The sequence below is a fragment of the Labrus bergylta genome, chromosome 13 (assembly GCF_963930695.1).
Source record: "Labrus bergylta chromosome 13, fLabBer1.1, whole genome shotgun sequence".
Taxonomy (NCBI): Eukaryota; Metazoa; Chordata; class Actinopteri; order Labriformes; family Labridae; genus Labrus; species Labrus bergylta.
The window spans coordinates 27,440,776-27,460,543 of NC_089207.1; the positions used below are offsets into that span (position 1 = coordinate 27,440,776).

Genomic DNA, 19,768 nt, shown 5'->3' on the forward strand with positions numbered 1-19,768 from the left:
ACTCGATGTAACTGAGGTGAGCATCAGACCAGTAGAGCTTGTCATTAGTGTAGTCAATTGTGATCCCGTTGGGCCACTCGATCTTTGTGGTGATGATAGTTGTTTTGTTGGTTCCATCCATTCCAACACGACCAATAAAAGCTTTGTCTCCCCAGTCAGTCCAGTACACATATCTAAGACAGAGGCAAGACAATGACTTAACATCCCATTATAGTCTACAAAGAAAAGAACATCTCTACATCTGAACTAAATACAGAGTATCACTGAAATTTGGCCGTTAGTTGTTGGTGGATTTGTATGGAGATTGAAGAACATGTTTTACAACAAACAATAATACATCTAACTGTAATTATGTCAGCTTTTACACCTTTAGATAATTTAGTAAACTCAACTGCTTGTGTAATCTTTTTGTGTAAGACATTTTGTAAATGAATATATAAACAGAAAATGTGTCTACAGGTCTTAAGGCATTAAGCACTTGCAGCAATAAAATACAAAGCAATGGATTGTTTGGAGCTCAGTAAAAGAATCCTTACTAAATAAACTGTCCAATAACTCTTGTCAGTTCCATCTCTATTTGTCCTATACTTTTCTACTAATACAAAATAAGAACTTATTTTAAAATTGGGTGAAAATGAAATTCTCATTCAATAAAAAAATATTGCCGATAGTATTCAACAATCAAAAAATTTAATTAAGACAGAGAATGATCAAATGTGCCCAATAATTCTGCCTATAAATATTTATTTCTGTAGTTTATTGACTTGCACTTTCTTTATATATTATATACTATATGGGAATTTATTGCAATAAATTAGAGGTAATATGAAGAGTAAAACCAATACATCGATTGGGCTCTCTTTGCGTCCAACTCACCCATATTTGGGATGTAACACAATGGCTCTGGGGTTTTCAAAGCAGTAGGTGTTATTGGGGTCCACACAGTGCTCAGCCAGTTTCTTCACAAATCGACCGTCCAGCTCCGAGACTTTAAGACAGTCCAAGAAGCTGTCTGCCCAGTAGAGTTTCCTTGCTATCCAGTCAACTGCAAGTCCCTCTCCATGTAAAACTCCATTGACCACAACCTCTCTGTTACTGCCATTGAAGTACATCCTCTCAATCACTCTGCGGCTCACATCAATCCAATAAAGTCGTTTTTCAACACGATCAAAGTCCATGGCCACAACACTGGTCAAGCCCTGCAGGATCAGAGAGTAAGCCTCTCCATCCGTAGACAGGTTCCTCAGGTAATAGCGATTGCTGAAGATGAGGTAGGGTGAGATGTTGCTGTTCTGACGGCAGCTGCGGCCGTCCGGCTCTCTGAGGAATCCTGGGGCACACTTACACATGTAGGAGCCCACAGTGTTCTCACAGATCTGGCTGCATACGTTCGGCGTCTCCGCACACTCGTTGACATCATCACATGTTTTTTTGTCAGACATGAGGCGGTAACCAGGGCGACAGGTGCAGGTGAAGCTGGTGGGTGTGTCAGTGCAGTTGTGATCACAGTGGTGGACAGATGGGTCGGTGCATTCATTGACACCTAGAGTCAGAGAAGCGTAATGTAAACACAGTTATCACTGTCATAACAAGGCATGTTTGTTCATTCAACTTTTTTTACACTTTATCATCACTGTGACTTTTCATTCTTACTCTAAATATAAAAATATAATGCAAATTCAAAATCACAGGTTTTGTGGTTTGAATTAGAAGTCTGTGTAGATAGAAAAGCCTTGTGCAGCATCAGAAGACAACTTTGAAACATGTTTTGTGCTTTTAGAAATGTTCTTACTGCAGCGTTTACATTTTCTGATTATTATTTATATTATAAAAACATAAAAAAAGGCCGCCAGCTTCCAGGACAACAGCCTCTGGACATGGGTGTGCGCGTACTAACCACTGGGCCACCAGCGCCCCCATTCAACCATTTCTTGGTGGCCAAATTGCTTTGATTTCACTCTCTTTCCCCCACACCTCAAACAGCATTTCTTTGACATCTCCCCTAGAGGGAGCATGCAGGAGCTGGAGGGATCCAGCACAAAAAACAGGTAAAAGAGGGGAGCTGGTGACGCAGAGGCTAGAGCGCACGCCCTCATGTATGGAGGCTGTGGCCCTCCAGGCGGACGGCCCAGGTTCAAATCCGGCCTGTGGCTCCCTTCCCGCATGTCATTCCCTACTCTCTCTCCCTGATTTCTGACTCTTTCCACTGTCCTATCTCTCCAATAAAGGCACAAAATGCCCAAAAATAAATCTTTAAAAAAAAAAAAAAAAACAGGTAAAAGATAAAAGGATGTTGTTAATGGCATAACTCCTTCAGCTGTTCTGTACATTTCTTCACACTCACCACATCCCTTCTCGTCGCTGTTGTCAGAGCAGTCATCACTCCTGTCGCACACCTGGCTCAGGGGGACGCAGTGTCCATTGTCACATCTGAACTCTCCCGGGGGGCAGGTGGGACCCGGTGTGTGGCACATGTGCTCCAGCTCATCAGACTCATCCCCGCAGTCATTGTCTCCATCGCAGACAAAGTCGTGGGATACGCAGCGGCCGTTCTGGCAGGTGTACTGATGCTGTTGGCACGCCTGATAGGTGCAGCCCTGCTCGTCGCTACCGTCTCCGCAGTCGTTTCGACGATCACACCTGATTTCAAACAAAAGGCCACAAAAGGTGAACTCACTTTCCAACACAGACTTATTGAAGGTCTAATTTCTGATGTATTTTTTCTCACCTGTAGGCGCTGCGTATGCAGAGGCCATTGTTACAGGTGAACTCATTGATGCCACAGGATCTGCGTGTGCAGTTCTGATGTTCATCTAATGCATCAGCACAGTCTGCATCTCCATCACACACCCAGTCACGAGGGATGCATTTCCGCTGTGGCGGTTGATTGTTGGCACAGGTGAATTCTAGATTTGAACATGTGCGATTTGCTGGAAAAAAAAGAAAAAAAGAGGGGGTTTACAAAAGTTAAATAATGATGATGATGACCCAGCGACAACCTGCATTTTTGGCAGTCCGTACATTCCAAACTCTATTTCCAAACATGCAGCCGTGACTTTATATTCTTCATCCATCTAACGTGATTGATGCACATTGTTTTGAAGTGAGTCTCCTACAGAGGCTCCGGCTGTGCTGAAGTCTTTAGCTTCAGGCACCTTATTGTTGGAGCACACATCGGTGAGACATAAAAGTCTTGATCCACCCTGAGCCAGGAAGCCAGAGAACGGAGACATGCACAAAGTAACGAGTGAGGCAGGAGAAATCAGGAATGTCAGCTCCTTGGGATGGAGACCTTCTACAGGAGACCAAGATGCCAGGCACTGACTGCCAGTGTCTCCCACACAACACTCCCCCAGTGGTGTGTATCCTAATCCATCAGCATCCTGAATAATGACAGGATGAGGAAAACAAGGGGGGGGGGGGGGATGTGGAGGAGTGATGGGAAACAAGAGGATCGGCTGCGAGGGGAGGAGATGCAGCAAAGGATAAGGAAGAGGACAAAGGGAAAGAAGATGTGGAAAGAGAGAGAAAGGTTATGAAAGGATGCATACCACAATTATGCCTCTGGTCTTCGTCACTCATATCTCCACAGTCATTGTCTCCATCACAGATCCAGGATGAGGCGATGCACCTGCCGTCATCACAGCGAAACTGATCAGAGTTGCAGGTTCTGGCCTGTGTGGCTGAAAAGACAAAGAATTCAACTAAAACCACTGATAGAAAAGCACAGTACTTTTTCCCAGTACCTTCTGATACAATATACATACAAGATATATACAAAGTAGATTATTTCACTTTTCTACTTTGTGTTTTTTTCCGATTATCTCAGGTACTCCCCCGTCTGCTTTCTTAATAATAAGCAAAGCACAATATAACACAGGCAAAGCTTTCAAAATAGTCATGGCAACTCCCCATTCCCATGCATGGTGGGCTATCTAAACAAAAGCCAAAGTGAGGCTCTGTAACCCCTGATGGACAAAGGGAGGGGGGAGGTGTTGTTAGTCAGAGGACACTGAGGGGCGTCAGCACACAGGAATGCAGCACACAATAGGAGGCCTGACTGACCATGTCGTCAACAAAGACATACACCACTGACTCGCACTTTCTGCTACATCACTCACACACAGATGGAGACGCACACAGACACAACTGCACAATAACAGAGCAGCTGATAACTGGGCGGGGGGCAGACACACAAAGCAGACGGGTCCGTTTTTGGGGGTGTGAGAGAGTTGTGCAACACTCACTGCAGGAGAGGGGTTCATCAGAGCCGTCGGCGCAGTCAGCTCCTCCGTCACAGTACCAGTGGGCGGGGATGCAGCGTCCGCTGGAGCAGCGGAACTCAGTCTGGGAACATGTGGATGCAGCTAGGAAGAAAGTAGAAGACAAGCATGAAATCAATGAGAGGACTTGACAGTGTGGGATTCTCAACAAGGCTGATGAGGGGCCGTCTGTTTGACTCTTTTATATCCTCTTTCTCACAACTAAGATTGCAATCCTGATATATCAAGATTGATTAAAATAAAGATTTGCAAAATTTCCTGTAATGAATTAGATTTCTAACTACTGAATCTATATGTGTCAATAAAAATATATTTGTTTTATTGTTTGATTAAAAAAAATTGCATTAGGCGTGTTTATCTCTCTTTGAACTGAATGTTTCTGGGTAAAATCCTTTTCTAATTTGCAAGGCAAAGAACTCTTAAGAATGGGAGTGGTTTGATACCATATCTTGAACCAGATATAATAATAAAACACTTTGCCAACAATGGATATTTCAATTAGATCAATGAAATACTGCATTTGTTCATCATGACTAAAACGAGGGAGGGACTAAGGATTGACTAACGGGGAGATGTATTTTGGTACTGTACTCACCACAGTGAGTGGGGCTCTCATCACTCATATCCCCACAGTCGTTGTCTCCATCACACAGGTATGAGCGTGGGATGCATATGTTAGTGGACTGACACTTTGTGTGCTCTGGCTGGCAGGTTCTCTCAGCTAAGATAATCAGAAGTAAGAATGTAATTAGGATCCACACGTTATAACCACTTTGATTTCCAACACTGATCCTTGTACAGTTTCTAGCACATTTTAGGATTACTGACGGCAGTTTTGTTCATCAGATGTCCCGTTGTCATAGCAGTTGTTGATGCCATTGCAAACGTAATCCTTTGCAATGCAGCGGCCATTGTTGCAGCTGAACTCTGTGTTGGGGTCACACGGTCTGAACAGACAGTCCACCTCGTCACTGTTGTCTCCACAGTCATCGTAGTGGTCACATCGGTAGTGGTAGGGAACACAACGGCCGTTGCCACAAGTAAACACTGTGGGCTCGCATGTATGGAATGCTGCCAATCAGAATGAAGAACAAGTCAGAGTCCTGGCCAATGGAGAAGAGGTCAGGAGAAAAGAAACTGATGCGCACAGGCATTAGAAGAACTTTTTTTTACCTGACAAGGCAATAAAAGATGATAGCAGCTGTGGGACTGCATGCAAAGATATAAGGGAATAAATGTGTTTGTTAGTGTTGATTTATTTTTAACACGTAGGGATAAGGTGCATGTTAATTGATATATATTCTTGAATTGCAAGCATACACACCAACAAAGTTGAAGACAGGTTTAGGTCCTTAGATTTTTAAAGCAAAAGTACAGAAAAGGTTAGTATGAGTGCAGTTAAAGACAGAGTATTGTGTTAAATAGAGCAGAAAGGAGATTTCTCATTAAATCATACAAGAGGACATAGAATGACTCAATTAGCACAAATCATGACAAGTGAGATTTAGGATGATCTATGACGACAATGGAACAAACTTTACCACAGACTCTCTCCAACTCATCGCTGCCATCTCCACAGTCATTGTCATTGTCACATTTCCACTGGGCACGAATACAGCGGCCATTCATACAGGTAAACTGGCCAGGCTGGCATCTAGTCCCATTATCAGGGATACAGTGCTTGCTGTCAGCCAAGTACCATCGACCCTCAGATGGACACTGACACTCCGCTCCATTGGGTCCTAAAAAGGTAAAGTTGCATGGAAGAGGGAAATGATGAGCAACATTTTTCAATACTGTGCGATAAATATAAAGCAAACAAGATGAAGCTGCTCGTACCTGGTGTACAGATGTGGCTGCAGCCTCCGTTAAACTGCTGACAGGGACTATCACACTGCTGTTGCTTGCTAGCGGCGAGAACATGGATGTCCATTGGCCGAGATGGAAGGTTTTGAATCATGACCCTCTGGTCAGAACCGTCGTGCTTGTTGGCCCGATAGATGCTGCGTGTGTTCCAGTCAGTCCAGTAGATGAACTGACCGAACATGGTCATAGCAAAGGGGTAAATGGCTGTGCTGACGATGACCTCTCGATTAGCCCCCTCGAGAGAGGATCGCTCAATCTTCTGTCTGATGGCATAGCAAAAAAAAACGGATAAAAGCAAGAGCTTTGACAACGTAGTGTAAATAAAACAGGATGTATGTTAACACTGGATATTTTTATCAGATCTTACAAGCTGGCATCTGCCCAATACAGTCTCTGTTCTTGGTAGTCCAGGGTCAGTCCATTGGGCCACACAAGACTGCTGTTCACTATCTCTTTTCTGAAATTTCCTCCTAAGGTGGCTCGCTCAATCTTTGCATGGGTTCCCCAATCCGTCCAATACATGTATCTATGGAACAATGAAGGTTACGCATTTATTTTTTACATTTCTCAGTTTAATCTAATGGACAAGAATAGTGTTTATAGTTTCAGCTCACCCCCTGCAGGGATCCAGCATGATGGCCCTTGGCCTGGACACATGTGCGATCACAGTCCTTTGAGAGCCATCCACAGACATGGAGCTGATGCTCTGGTTAACATAGTTGCTGTGATAAATTCTTTTGTTTATCCAGTCATAGGCAATACCATCAGGAGCACCTAGGTCTGTCCAAACACAACAACCAAAGTAACATCAGCAGCATCACTGGTATTCATTTCTTCATCCATAAAAACATTTCAATAAGAATACATAAAGCATGTGTGTTGTAGTGTAAATTATACCATAAGCCACGACTACAGGAGCCGCAGTGGGAGAGGACAGGCTGATGTAGCTGATCTTGCTCGCTCCTGCTCCTGAGCTCTGTGTGAAGTAGACTCTCCCGTCTGTAAGGTCGAAATCCAGAGCCACAGATGTACGTGGCACATTGACCACAGGGAAGGGTAATGCATGGTCCTCAGGGTCCAAGCGCAGGCTGCGCACAGTGCTCTCAGTAGTGTAGACGAGATAATCATCCCTTGAAACCACACAGTTCTCGTTATCTGCTGCAAGATTCCCGAAAGCGCAACTGCATTTTTTCTCCTGGTTGTTTATGATAGATGCCGGGAGTGCAAAGCAGAAGTGTGCACAGCCTCCATTATCCTCTAAGCAGGGGTTGTAGTTCAGCTCCTGGGCCGTGGTGGGCTGGGTACGCTGGTCAAAGATAGTGACATCCCTCAGCATGTTGATGTTGTCTCTGATGACAGCTGGCTGTTCTGTGCTGCCCGGCTCTTTGCTCGCCTGTAACACCTTCTTGAGGTTCCTGTCCACCCAGATGATGCTATTCTCAAACACTGTGATTCCATAAGGAGTTGGATAGCGACTGCCATACCGGACTACTTCTGTCTCTCCTCCTTGAGGGTTGACTCGGGCGATCATATCCAAGGAGTCATCGACCCAGTAGATGTAGCCAGTTTGCCAGTCCACAGCGAGGCCTCTGGGAGTAATAATCCCCGATGACACTAAAACAGTGCGGTTGGTTCCGTCCAAAAGAGCTCGCTCAATTTTGGGGTTCTGACCATAGTCGGCCCAGAACAGGTATCTGTTTCTGGGGTCAACCACGATGTGTCGTGGCATGTCCACCTGGGTCTTCAGCAGCACCCTGCGATAAGTGGTGTTCAGGTGCAGAACCTCCACGTAGGTCTCAGTTAAGAAGGCGTTGGTGAAGTACAGGTTTCCTAAAGAAAAATCCAATTATCTTAAATGGTATCATATATTCATTATAAATCACAACAGGTTCCCGGATATGTCATCATTTATAGGGATGATCTTACAAACACGTCTTCAGCTGTCTCTGCTTTTTCTAAACTACCTGATCAAACTGTCTATTATCTAACCACCGGGTTCTGAGTTCAACACTTTGATGAAGCTTTTTAAACTATACTTCTCTACTTTAGGCATTCTTCTGCCTAAGGCCTGTGTCAACCTTAAAGGCTCTCTGTTTTTTTTTTTTTTTTTCATATAGAGATAAAGAGTGCTATATGTTTTTCAAGATAAATCTGAACTTTAAAGGTAGGAAAATTTTAATTTTCAAAAACAGAAATAAATGATCTTGAATTGAACGACAACATTGGAGCGGCTGAGGCTCAGTTGGTAAAGTCGGTTGTACCTCAACCAAAAGTTTGAAGTAACACTGTATCTGCTGCCAAAACCAGAGGACAATAACAAACAAAGTAACAGTCCCCTTTTTATTCTATGATACAATGGTCGGATGTTTTTATGGTGATGAACTTGATCTTCATCCACTTAATTAACCAAATCTAACCAGTAAATGAAACCAGTGTCTAATCTGTACCTTAACTGAGAGCAAAATGTGACTAAACATCATCTGGCACAATGACATACCTGCAACCCAGTCCACAGCAATGCCTCGTATCCCGTTGCGTCCTATCCCAGATGTTACTACACTACGTAATCCTGAGCCATCTGGTTTGATCCGTCTGACCGCGTTCTGTGCTGCAACAGTGCTGCTGAAGTCACACCAGTACAGCAAACCAGAAGCCATGTGTACATCAATGTGTAAAGCATTACGACCTGAAGGAGGATGACACAGGCATTAGAGACTTTAACTGTTACTTCAAATATAAAAACTATAGTGAAATTCTGATTTGGTATTTGTTACTGTGTTAGGGTCAGTTCCACAAAAAGATTGCACTGCTTTTGCGTGCGCTAAACCTGCGCAAATAAGAGCAAAGAACGTTCAAATGGTGAGATGCGTGCAAACCACACTGCGCATGTCTTATGTGTGTGCATGTAAATTAGGGAATATTCAGAAATTTGGTACAAAATGTTCCCCTTCCTATGCTTAAAAGCCTTGTTGCAAATACATTCTTATTGACAAGGACCAGCACTAATAACCACAGGAAGTTACAGTGGTGCTATATTTAACACCATTGAGACCATTGTGTATTACATTGGCTTAATTTCTCCTCCTCTCTTTTTGTGGAGCAAATATGGAAGCGACACTTATAAGAGAGATAATTTGCAAACTTTCCAATGATCAGAAAACAATGCTGCCTCTGCTTAAATCTGTAGATATTACTTTGACATTACTATTTTTATAAAATCAGGGCTTAAATCATGTCAGCGACTCGACACTTCATCCACAACTTCGGAGAGGTTTGGAGCTGTTACGCATGAGGATGCAAGTTTTCTTTTTTGGGGGGGGGGGCTTTTTGTGCCTTTAATGCAGAGATAGGACAGTGGATAGAGTTGGAAACCAGGGAGAGGGTGGGGAATGACATGTGGAAATAGGCCAAGGGTGGAAGCGAACCCGGGACTACAGCTCGAGACGAGAGTCTCAACACATGGGATGCGCGCCCTAACCATTGCGCCACCAGCGCGCCCCAATGCATGTTTTCTTTGACCGAGTTTCCCTTGCTTGTTCCATTCAGAGAGGAAGCTTTTTACTAAACAGTGAAACTTGTTTTACATTTTTCAAGACTGCCTAAAATACATCTTTAAAAAGTTTTCACTCCCAGCTCATTTCTTTCTGTAAGCAAAACAGTTTCATCAGCTTAGATTGAAGCTCCGCACAGAGCAAAGGAGCAGGCTTTTCTCCACATTAACAAAACAAAAGCAAACTGCACAGAGCAGGACAACTTTAGGGGTGTGTTAGTGCCAGCATAGAATTTGTGCAAATACTTTTGTGGAAAGGGTGCTAAAACGGGGCAGACAGCGGGTGCAACCAAATCTTTGTGGATCTGGCCCTTGTCTCTCCTTTTTCTTTCACCTACTCTTTATTTTCTCTTGTGTCCTTAATTGTATACTTAAAATACATAAAAATGTAATACATTAAAATTCTATAAAACATGCTACCTACCGAGTTTGGAATGTACGGACTACCTAACCTACCTACAACTGCTTAGTTGTAAGTAGGTTATTTTATTACTGACCTCTTCCAGCCACAGGCACCATAGCTTCAGAATGGTCGGCCCCCTCCAGACTGAAGCCTTTGATTGCAGACAGAGTGGAGATCACTACATAGGACTGGTAGGGAGTGCAGGTCCTGTTGTCAGCACTAAGTTTAAAACCTGTGGCGCATGCACAGGTAAACAGACTCTGCGGTCGAGGCAAGCAGAGCTGCTCACACGCCCCCATATTGTTGGTGCAGCCGTTGGATGTACCTGCAGAGGCTAAGTTTGAAGACAGAATAAAGTGTGACAAACAAGCAGAGGACATAACGGCTGGAAAACAGTCAAAGTTGAAAAAAGACGACGATGTCTCACTCACTCTCGCGGTAATGCACTTTCAGGACTCTGAGTCCAGAAACATTGTCTCGCAGCACAACCCTGTTGGCACCTGTGGACTTGTCCACGCGCTCTATGACCTCAAAGTCGCGGTCAGTGAAGTAGAGGTAGTTTTGATGGACAGCCACACCCCAGGGGTGAGACAGGCCTGTCACCATGGTGATGCGGTTACTTCCATCTGGATCACCACGCTCAATCTGTGAGGATTTACATGCCAAACACTCAGTCAAATGTTGATTTTGTGCGATAACCCACATTAAAATAATATTGTGCAACATGTTATGTTGGTCAGAAACAAATCGAATGAGACCCACCATGCCTGTGCTTGTTACAGCCCAATACAGCTTGTTGTCCTGGATGTCCACAGTGAGGAACTCGATGTGATCGAGGTTATTGGTGAACAAGATAACAGGGTTTAAGCCATCCATGTCTGCAGATGCCACTTTGGCAGGGATGCCGCTCTCTGTTCCCTGATCTGTCCAGTACAGTTTGCTAAGAAAAACATTCAAGAAACAAGAGGAATTCTCAGGAATTCAGGATATCAACCAAGGGGAAAAAAAACCTTTTCTGAGATAAGTGACTGGGATATTTGGGTTTTTGTTAAGTTAGAGAATTATCTCAACACACAAAGGAAAGGGTCCTATCTGAGGTTAAGAATGAACTAGTCAGTAACCCAAATCAGACTGAAAAATATTTGAATGTAAGAAAGGAATGCTTAGAAAGGTTTCACTTATTTCTTGAGCATACACTAATGTACGCTGCTTAGGTTTGAGTGTGTGGCAGAGTATTTAGTAACACTGGTTCACTTCTCTCTAGAGGCAGAGCAGAAGGCGATGAGGAGGCTGTTAGAGCTCAGTAGCTGTTGGGATGACGTCCTGTGCCAGCACTGTGTTAAATCGGGCTTACCCACGTGCTGGGTCCACTGCGATACCAACAGGACTTCCAGCGCCAGTTGGAGAGCCGTTATTTGTGATCAGAGTTTTCCGGTACTGTACCTCCCCTCTCAACTTCAAAACCTGAATAAACACAGAGACAACATTCATTTTACAGTGTGTACATGTGTTGTGATGCTGCTCCTGTTTAGGTTTCCTTGTTTCTTTTCTGCCGGTGCAATTTAAAAAAAAAGTTTAATGTAAAGGCTGTAAAAATCATTAAAAAAAACCACAACTGGGCAAAGTACTATTTGTCTCACCTCAATCGACTGTGTAGCTGGATTGGTGTAGTACAGGTTCTCTGTTATCCAGTCTAAGGCCAGGCCAACAGGGGAGCCAAGGATGGCTGCAGGGGCAAACTCTGTCCTGTTAGTACCATCTGACTTCACCCTGTGGATCTCACCCTGTAGGACAGAGGAAGACAGATGACAGGCGTTAAGAGTGTATCTTGGATTTTTTTTCAAAACATGGTTCTAATTAATTTAGTGTGTATAATCAATATATATCTATACTCATATCTAAACAGACAACACATAAATTCTCTATTTAATGTACATACAAAGAATTTTGAAAAGCTGTCTTTGAACAGTAACTTACCGGGTGCTCCACCCAGTAGATGGCCTGTTCATTGTCATCAAAGTCAACATCATAGCCATTCTGGAGCCCAGCTACAGGGACCATAGCATCATTACTCTTGTCCTCTGGGTTCAAAGAAATGCCATAGATGATGCTGTCTCTCACAACCACCAGGAATGGATCTTCACCTAGAAGGAAAACAGTTCACATAAAAGCATCAAATTAAAACTTGCTTGTTTTAAACAGAGCTTGAAAAGAACGTTTTTGGAAGTAGATTTAGTCAAGGTTAATCTCTGTTACAGTGGTTTAAAACCTGGTACAAATTAGATATCTATCAGACCATTATCTATAAAGAGGATTGACAGGTGAAAGTTGTTTCCACAATCTGATTTGCTTTGTGGTCGGAGATTAGAATCGATGAATGGCTGTGGGGCATTTTCATTCTTGGATAATCGTTGGCCTCAGGGGGAGACTGTGTTCTGCTTGGCTTGAATAGGCTGAAACCTGAGATGAGTTAAGCTGTTGACCCAAGAAGGACTTTGAATTAAAGGTCCCTTGTCTTCTTAAGACCTTGAAAGACGTGCTTATATGATTCTAAATATGTATGACAGGGACAGCAGTTTACAAGAGAATCTAATTGGGACACTGTTGACAAGTGCCTGGATCAATTTCCACACTAAATTGGTGTTTTATAAGCTGTCTCCTCTTACAGCACTGATATGCTTGGAATATGAATTGAAAGCCACAAGTTCCACAACAGGATTGCTTATTTTAGATGAATCCCTCAGGAGTGCATCGACTTATCAACTGCATCTGACCCTACTTCCTTTTTCATCAAACTGAGCGACGAGTGTTCTCCTTCATTTGGCAGAGATGCATACCTCTGTTGCAGGTGATTTGGTCTTCTGCCAGAGTCCAGCCTGAGGGGCAGGCACACGAGAAGTAGCTCGGTCCCACCGCGGAGAGCAGGCAGATATGAGTACAGGGACTCCTCAAGCAGTGATTCTCACCTAAAAATTGTGAAAAACACGCATGCATGACCCCACAATCACGGTTTCTGTAGAGTTACTTTAAAGTTTTTAGAGAAAAAGACAAAGTCCTTACTGGATCACATTCAATACGAGAACCATCATAATGCCGTTGCCAATTATTTTTTCAACATTAGTTAATACTGGAAAAACAGAGAATATGGATTATCTTTGACGTACCTGCCGGCTGCCTTGCTTGGTGTACTGCCACCAGACCCATAGGCTGAGGGAGGTTGAACAGCATCACTGTCTGGTTCTCCCCATGCCACTTATGGGCTCGCATCACACGGTTGATGTATCTGTCGGTCCAATAGACAAAATCCTCAAAAATGGTAATTGCGTGGGGATGTTGCAGTACCTTTACATAGAGAGTAGCAAAAGAAAAAAAAGTGTGTCTTATACATGCTACTGGAAAAGGAAATGTAATGTTCTCTGTTCATTTTTAAGTCTTTAAAAGCTTTAAAGAGAATCCAGAAAAATGTGCAATCAAAAAGAAGTTTCCCTTCTAATACACTCACCAAGTCACTGGCCAGAACTTGCTTCCTGTTGTTGCCGTCATAATCGCAGAAGTCGATGAAATCCAAGTAGGCATCAGCAAAGTACAACAAATTGTTTGGGTAGTCGATTGTGAGCCCATTGGGCCAATAAAGCTTGTTACTAATGATGACTGTCCTCAGTTTCCCGTCCATGCTGGCCTTCTCAATGCGGGGGTTTCTCCCCCAGTCAGTCCAAAACATCAGGTGAGCACTGCAAAACAAAGGCCCATCATCTCTCACATCAAGCAGAGGCCATAATGTAGGATTTAGGATTGAGGACTTCAGATTAAATTTAGCTATGGAATATTTACACGGACGAGTATTACTGATAGATGGATTAAAGTGCACTGTTCTAATTCAATAAGTTCAATACATTAATAAAAATACATCTGCATAACACAGCACAAATGTTGTTGTTTCTCTGTATGTCACTGACCTATCCCTTGGGTCCAGCACCAGGCCTCTGGGGTTGGTTACGTTTTGACTGACTAATACAGTGCGATGGGTGCCATCCAGTTTAGACACTTCAATTGTCTCCAAAACATAGTCAGTCCAGTACAGGTTCCTGCCCACCCAGTCCACAGCCAGGCTCTCTGTCACAGTCACCCCACTGTCAAAGATCTATCCACAAGAGACTGGTTCTTAGTTACATAAGTTTAAGGGAAAACGTAATACTGCATGTAAAGCTGACAATAAACACAAAATGTTTCAATGTGATATGTAACTGGTGACAAAAAGAACAAAAAAAAACTCACCACAGTTCTGTCAGTGCCATTTTTATTTGCACTCCATATTCTGTCCTGGCTTGTGTCAGACCAGTACACACGCTCTGTAACTGAGTCAAAATCCAGGGCCACGATGTTGCGTCCGTCTCGAACGAGGGAGCGGACCACATTGGGCTGAGCAGTTATGTCATCTTGCACAATCTGATTTCGGCTCGCCACTAACAGGAATGCCTGACGAGAATCTGTAAAGTAGACATCAAAAGCTCCGTTATCTTTTTTTTTCATGTCCATTCTCATGCTAATAAGATCACTTGTCAGTTTTTGCATGTCTACCAAAACTCTACACAGGACTGTTAAATAGACCCTGCTCAAATAGCCATCCATGGGGAATGCACTTTTGTCCAAATAATGACCTATTGTAGTGCAAAGCCTTTCAGCGGGTTATCTGTGTGGAAGAGGAGCTTATGTCAGGCACGCTCCCCATAAACAGCCCTTTGTTTGTGATTATGTCCTAATTACACCAATGATGGCCAGTGACTGACATATATGTTATTTGTCTTATCTTAAGAAATCAGAGCAGCAGGGAGAGACAAGGGAGAAGAAAGACATTGTGTCTGTCCTGCAGTCTGGGGGCCAAGCTCCCCCCTTTATCACTGCTCATTCCTGCCCTGCACAGCGGAGGCAACTGAGGCATGTGAGGTACAGGCTAATCATCTTGACAACCAAATTACTGTGGGAAAGATTATTGGCCCATTTCCTATTTTACTGCATTGTGAAATGATGGGTTGTTTTACAGGACTCCCAGATGTGCACAGTGTTCCAATCACAGCAGGATTAAGACAAATCCCGTCTCACCTGAAGTCTTGCAGGTACGCTGGTCTGCTTCCAGAGTGTAACCATCCTGGCAGTGGCAGCGGAAAGAGCCCCTCTCATTAAAGCAGTGCTGGCTACACTGTCCAGGGGGGTTGCATTCATCTATATCCTCGCAGGTTTTCGAGTCATTGCTCAGTTGGTAACCCACAGGACAGCTGCACTGGGCGCCAAACGGGCCTTGTATGCAACCGTGAGTGCAGCCGGCGTTGTTGTCAGAGCAACTCTCCTGATCTGAGTTTAAAGCAGAGAAAGCAGAAATTAAAACCCCAAAATGAAATGAAAATCATCCAAGTAGATGATAGCTTAAGCAACACAAATACAAAATCTATCAAATAATTGAATTTATATACATTCTCTTATGCTAAATAATAAACAACAAAGCACTAACTACTTATTTTGAAGTTGCTAATCTGGGCCAACCAACTATATTTTATGCACATTTGTTGCAACACTTACCACATTCACTCTACTGGCAACAACATTTTTCTTTGATCATGTTTGGAAACAAATCTACTTTTTGGTTGAAAATGAATCAAATCTACTTGCAGCATTTTCTGGCAATGATTTAGAGTTTGTTCCTACCTGGCAAAGGCTCATCTGAAAGTAGTGAGAAAGAAGGCAAGAAAGGAAAATCACAGATAATTTTTCGGTTAATACAGCTCAAATCACACACATGCATGATTTTAACACAAATAAATCCAAGGACAAACACTTAACATCCAACAACAAAAAATGAGTCTGTTTACAGAGTTCAGGCATTACAGGAATGTCAAAGTCAATAAAAATTCATTAAGAGTATGATCCTGTTTGTCATGTCATGTGAAATTTGATTGAATTTGAGAAGGTCAGCAATCTTAGAAATGTGATAAAACAATCAACTCAAATAGACAAAGATCATGTTCCAGGCTTACAGAGAAAGCAAAGACCTGACTTACTGCAAAGAGGAGACTCGTCAGCACCGTTTGGGCAATCAGGAGTGTTGTCACACACAGAGGTGGTGTTGATGCACACACTGTGGCCGGGGCACTGCCACTGCCAGCTCGGGCATCTGAAAGGCGGTGTGGGACAGTCTCTTTCGTCGCTCATGTCCCTGCAGTCGTTGTCCCCGTCACAGAGCCAGCTGCGCAGCACACAGTTACCGTTGTCACAGCGGAAGAGCGAGGAAGGACAGGTGCGAGGCGGGCAGGCATGGTGTTCGTCGCTGCCATCCTCACAATCTGGGTGACCATCACATTCCCAGGTAGACGGGACACAGCTTCCGTCTGACTGACACTGGAACTCACTCTCGTGGTGGCACATACCAGGTGGCCTAGTAGCTGGGATGAAAAAAACACAATAAACAGCTTGTGAGAACTGTACAAAATATTTTTTTAAAAGCACAAACTTGTAGATTAACATGAAACACTGAATTATGCTCGTATAATGTACGTTTTTTTAAATTCAAATACTTACGACAGCCTTGCTCATCTGAGCGATCGCTGCAGTCAAACACTCCATCACAGCGGTAGTAGGCGTTGACACACTGGTGACTGCTGGAGCACTTGAACTCATTTGCAGTGCAGTTGTAGACTGAAAAAATCCAGTTGAGTGTGTTAAATCTGGCATCCAATATTTCTCTGGTTAATATACTGTACATGTGGAGCTCAATTGTTGCGCAATACGGAGTAATGAGGTCAATAAACTAAGAGGCTTGGCAAACGCTTGTCGAATTTTAAAGAGCATTCAATTGACCTCAGCAACTTTTTAAGCACGATCAGCTGATACGAGGGCATTGCTGAATGCATGAGTAAATTCATGAATGAGTGAGTGAATGAATGAATTCTTCTTTTGAGGGTTGATAAAGTTCCAATTTACAATATCAAAGAGAACAGGTAAAGATAATAGATCTAATAAGTATTAAAAGAGCTTTTTAATTTCAAGCAGAAATAGACAGAAGCAGCAATATGTATAGAAGAAGAAGTAAAAGAAGTAGAAGTAGAAACAGTGAAAGGTACTTACCACATCCCTGCTCATCTGCCCCATCAACACAGTCCCTGTCACCATCACAGACGTAGGCTGGGTCTATGCAGCGGTGGTCTGGACACTGAAACTGTCCTGGGTGACATGTGCTTCCAAGATCTATCAACACAAATTGTGATACAGTAATTAATCAAGATACTAACTCTAGAGCTTTCCTTCCTACTCCTTCAATGCAAATATTGTTCATTTAAATTGTTTTAGGGACAAAAAATGTGCTTCCATAAGTAGCTGATTAATGGCAAAGGTGCACCCTTGGGTCCACAGCCAATTCAGTGTCATTTATTACCTTAAGAAGTTCTGACATAGGTAAAACCACTTGCAATTTTTTGATGGTTTAAATTGAAAAAAGATCCAAAAAATGTAAACTTGTAAAATATCTAAATTATTTCATAATTAATGCTATAAACAGCATTTTATTAATATATATATATAATTCAGTTGTTTGACACTCAATGTTTAGTGTGCAAACTAACGTTCTTTAATAACTATGTGTTCTCAAATATATTTGCATGTGATGTTCAGCCATTGCAATAAATATGTGCCTGTTTCTACTCTTTGTATTAAGAAATTAACAAAACAGCCACTGTATGTCAATCCTATTTGTTTTAAGTGGACAGGCTCTGTAGGGATACCCACGGCAGTCAGCTTCGTCTGAACCGTCTCCACAGTCGTTATCAGTGTCGCAGCGCCAGGTATGTGGGACGCAGCGGTTGTTGGCACAGGTGAACTGATTGGCAGGGCACGTTCCAGGAACCCGTGTGGGGCAGTTCAACTCATCACTGTTATCAAAACAATCATTCTGTCCGTCACAACGCCATCGCAGCGGCACACAGTGCTTATTGACACAGGTGAAAGCAGTGGAAGAGCAGGTGTTGTCTAAAAAAGGAGATGATTTAAATTAATTATTTTAAGCTGCGTTTTTAATCACAAAAAGACATAAAACTGATTTTTAACAGGTCACAACAGGCTTTTAGTACAAACTGGATTTAGAAAAAAAAAAAACATTACTGTTAATTCCACAGTTGACTTCTTCACTGTTGTCATGACAGTCGTCAACACCGTCGCATCTGTAGCTGTTTGGGACACATTTGCCGTTGCCACAGGAGAAGGAGTTGGCACCGCACTGCAGAGTCGGGGGCTCGTTGGACGCGTCCTCCACACACGTCTGATGGTTGGGCAGCAGCTTCATGCCATACGGACAGCCGCACACCCTCTGAGAGTCTGGGGCTGGGAAGCAGAAGTGGCTGCAGTCTCCGTTTGGATTTGTCTGCCTGTTGCAGAGGTTGGAACCTGAGAAGGAGAGCGGAGAGTAATTACCAAGATTACGACTGACAAGAGTCCCAGCTATGCAGGAAAAGTGGAGCGAGAGGGGATGTGGATAGAGCTACCGACCAATCTGAGAGTTGGAGTTGAAAGACTTGACATGCATGATGTGGCTGATTCCCCTTCTGATAACGACCATCTCCCCACCATCAGTCTTGCGCACACGTACAATGCCACCCAGGCGCCAGTCAGTAAAGTATGCATAGCCTTCAAAGCACAAGAGCAACAGAGCAAAACCTTGATTACATTATCTTTCACCTCCTCGTTCTAACAGTAATTGCTCTTTTAGCATGACCAGCAAGAATGACAAACCAAAGTCTATGTACTGTAATTGACAATGAAACAACCTCCCTTTTAATTAAGAGGAAATATGTGATCCTTTTATTGAAACTTTTCAGATGAATGTCCTTTCCTTTGCTTATTACCTTCGAAAATGGTGAGACCAAATGGATGGGAGATCTGGGTAATGCGGTCCAAAGACAACCTATTTTGTCCATCAAAATTGCTGTGCTCGATCTTGTTGAAGAAGGCATCCACCCAATACAGACGCATTGAGCTTGGTGAAGATAAAGAAAGAGAGTAAGAGTTTTAAATAAGGGAGCTCCAAATGCTGTCAGGAGAATGAATGGGAGAAAACCTTGCTATAGCAACCATAGGGTAAACAGTGAATAATTACATAAATGCTAAGCCTAATGAAAAGGTGCATTGTGGAACAGTTCTCTTAGCTAAATGGCTATAGAAAACTTTTGACTCACCTCCAGTCTATAGCCAAACCATTAGGCCAGCCAAGAGTAGTGTTTACTATAGACATGGCATGTGACCCATCACCCCAAGCCCTCATAATTTTCGCCGGCCGGTACCAATCGGTCCAAAAAATATATCTGTCAGTGTAAAACAAACAATGAGTGTCAATGTCATTTCCCTTTACAGAAGTTACCTACTTTGAATACTTCTGTATTCACATGACAAAAACCACTTAGACGTCATATTTTCAGATTTTGGATACTTCCACATTGTAGAGCTTTTCTGCTTAAGCCAACTTCTTAGTGGTCTCTACAATACTGCCCTTCACGCTGAACTAATCTCAGCTGTTGGTCACAGAGGCCTTATGACTTTGAGGTAACTGGAAATAACAGCTTGCTTTTAATAAAGATTTCATTAATCAGATGAGGGCTTTATTGGAAGAAAAGTTTGAAATGGTGTGCA

The 19,768-nt window shown here is 43.0% G+C and overlaps 1 protein-coding gene across 1 annotated transcript in view; it reads right to left on the reverse strand.

Moving 5' to 3' along the window:
- The window catches only part of lrp2a (low density lipoprotein receptor-related protein 2a), a 45,090-nt gene that overhangs the window by 11,711 nt on the left and 13,611 nt on the right, over positions 1-19,768 (reverse strand). Inside the window, exons 18-54 of the mRNA XM_029279402.2 lie at positions 19,318-19,443; positions 18,988-19,118; positions 18,632-18,769; positions 18,248-18,529; positions 17,876-18,115; positions 17,219-17,338; positions 16,673-16,789; positions 16,156-16,536; positions 15,803-15,817; positions 15,203-15,451; positions 14,378-14,589; positions 14,059-14,243; positions 13,605-13,833; positions 13,267-13,444; positions 12,940-13,068; positions 12,080-12,246; positions 11,743-11,886; positions 11,457-11,566; positions 10,865-11,042; positions 10,534-10,747; positions 10,197-10,436; positions 8,647-8,835; positions 7,047-7,979; positions 6,764-6,929; positions 6,517-6,675; positions 6,123-6,412; positions 5,825-6,025; positions 5,608-5,634; positions 5,457-5,492; positions 5,112-5,354; positions 4,879-5,004; positions 4,248-4,367; positions 3,552-3,683; positions 2,729-2,930; positions 2,345-2,640; positions 877-1,543; positions 3-173 (exon numbers count right to left, since the gene is read on the reverse strand). Coding sequence (XP_029135235.2) covers positions 3-173; positions 877-1,543; positions 2,345-2,640; positions 2,729-2,930; positions 3,552-3,683; positions 4,248-4,367; positions 4,879-5,004; positions 5,112-5,354; positions 5,457-5,492; positions 5,608-5,634; positions 5,825-6,025; positions 6,123-6,412; positions 6,517-6,675; positions 6,764-6,929; positions 7,047-7,979; positions 8,647-8,835; positions 10,197-10,436; positions 10,534-10,747; positions 10,865-11,042; positions 11,457-11,566; positions 11,743-11,886; positions 12,080-12,246; positions 12,940-13,068; positions 13,267-13,444; positions 13,605-13,833; positions 14,059-14,243; positions 14,378-14,589; positions 15,203-15,451; positions 15,803-15,817; positions 16,156-16,536; positions 16,673-16,789; positions 17,219-17,338; positions 17,876-18,115; positions 18,248-18,529; positions 18,632-18,769; positions 18,988-19,118; positions 19,318-19,443 — 7,743 coding nt within the window. The remainder of the gene's footprint in view (positions 1-2; positions 174-876; positions 1,544-2,344; positions 2,641-2,728; positions 2,931-3,551; positions 3,684-4,247; positions 4,368-4,878; positions 5,005-5,111; positions 5,355-5,456; positions 5,493-5,607; positions 5,635-5,824; positions 6,026-6,122; positions 6,413-6,516; positions 6,676-6,763; positions 6,930-7,046; positions 7,980-8,646; positions 8,836-10,196; positions 10,437-10,533; positions 10,748-10,864; positions 11,043-11,456; positions 11,567-11,742; positions 11,887-12,079; positions 12,247-12,939; positions 13,069-13,266; positions 13,445-13,604; positions 13,834-14,058; positions 14,244-14,377; positions 14,590-15,202; positions 15,452-15,802; positions 15,818-16,155; positions 16,537-16,672; positions 16,790-17,218; positions 17,339-17,875; positions 18,116-18,247; positions 18,530-18,631; positions 18,770-18,987; positions 19,119-19,317; positions 19,444-19,768) is intronic.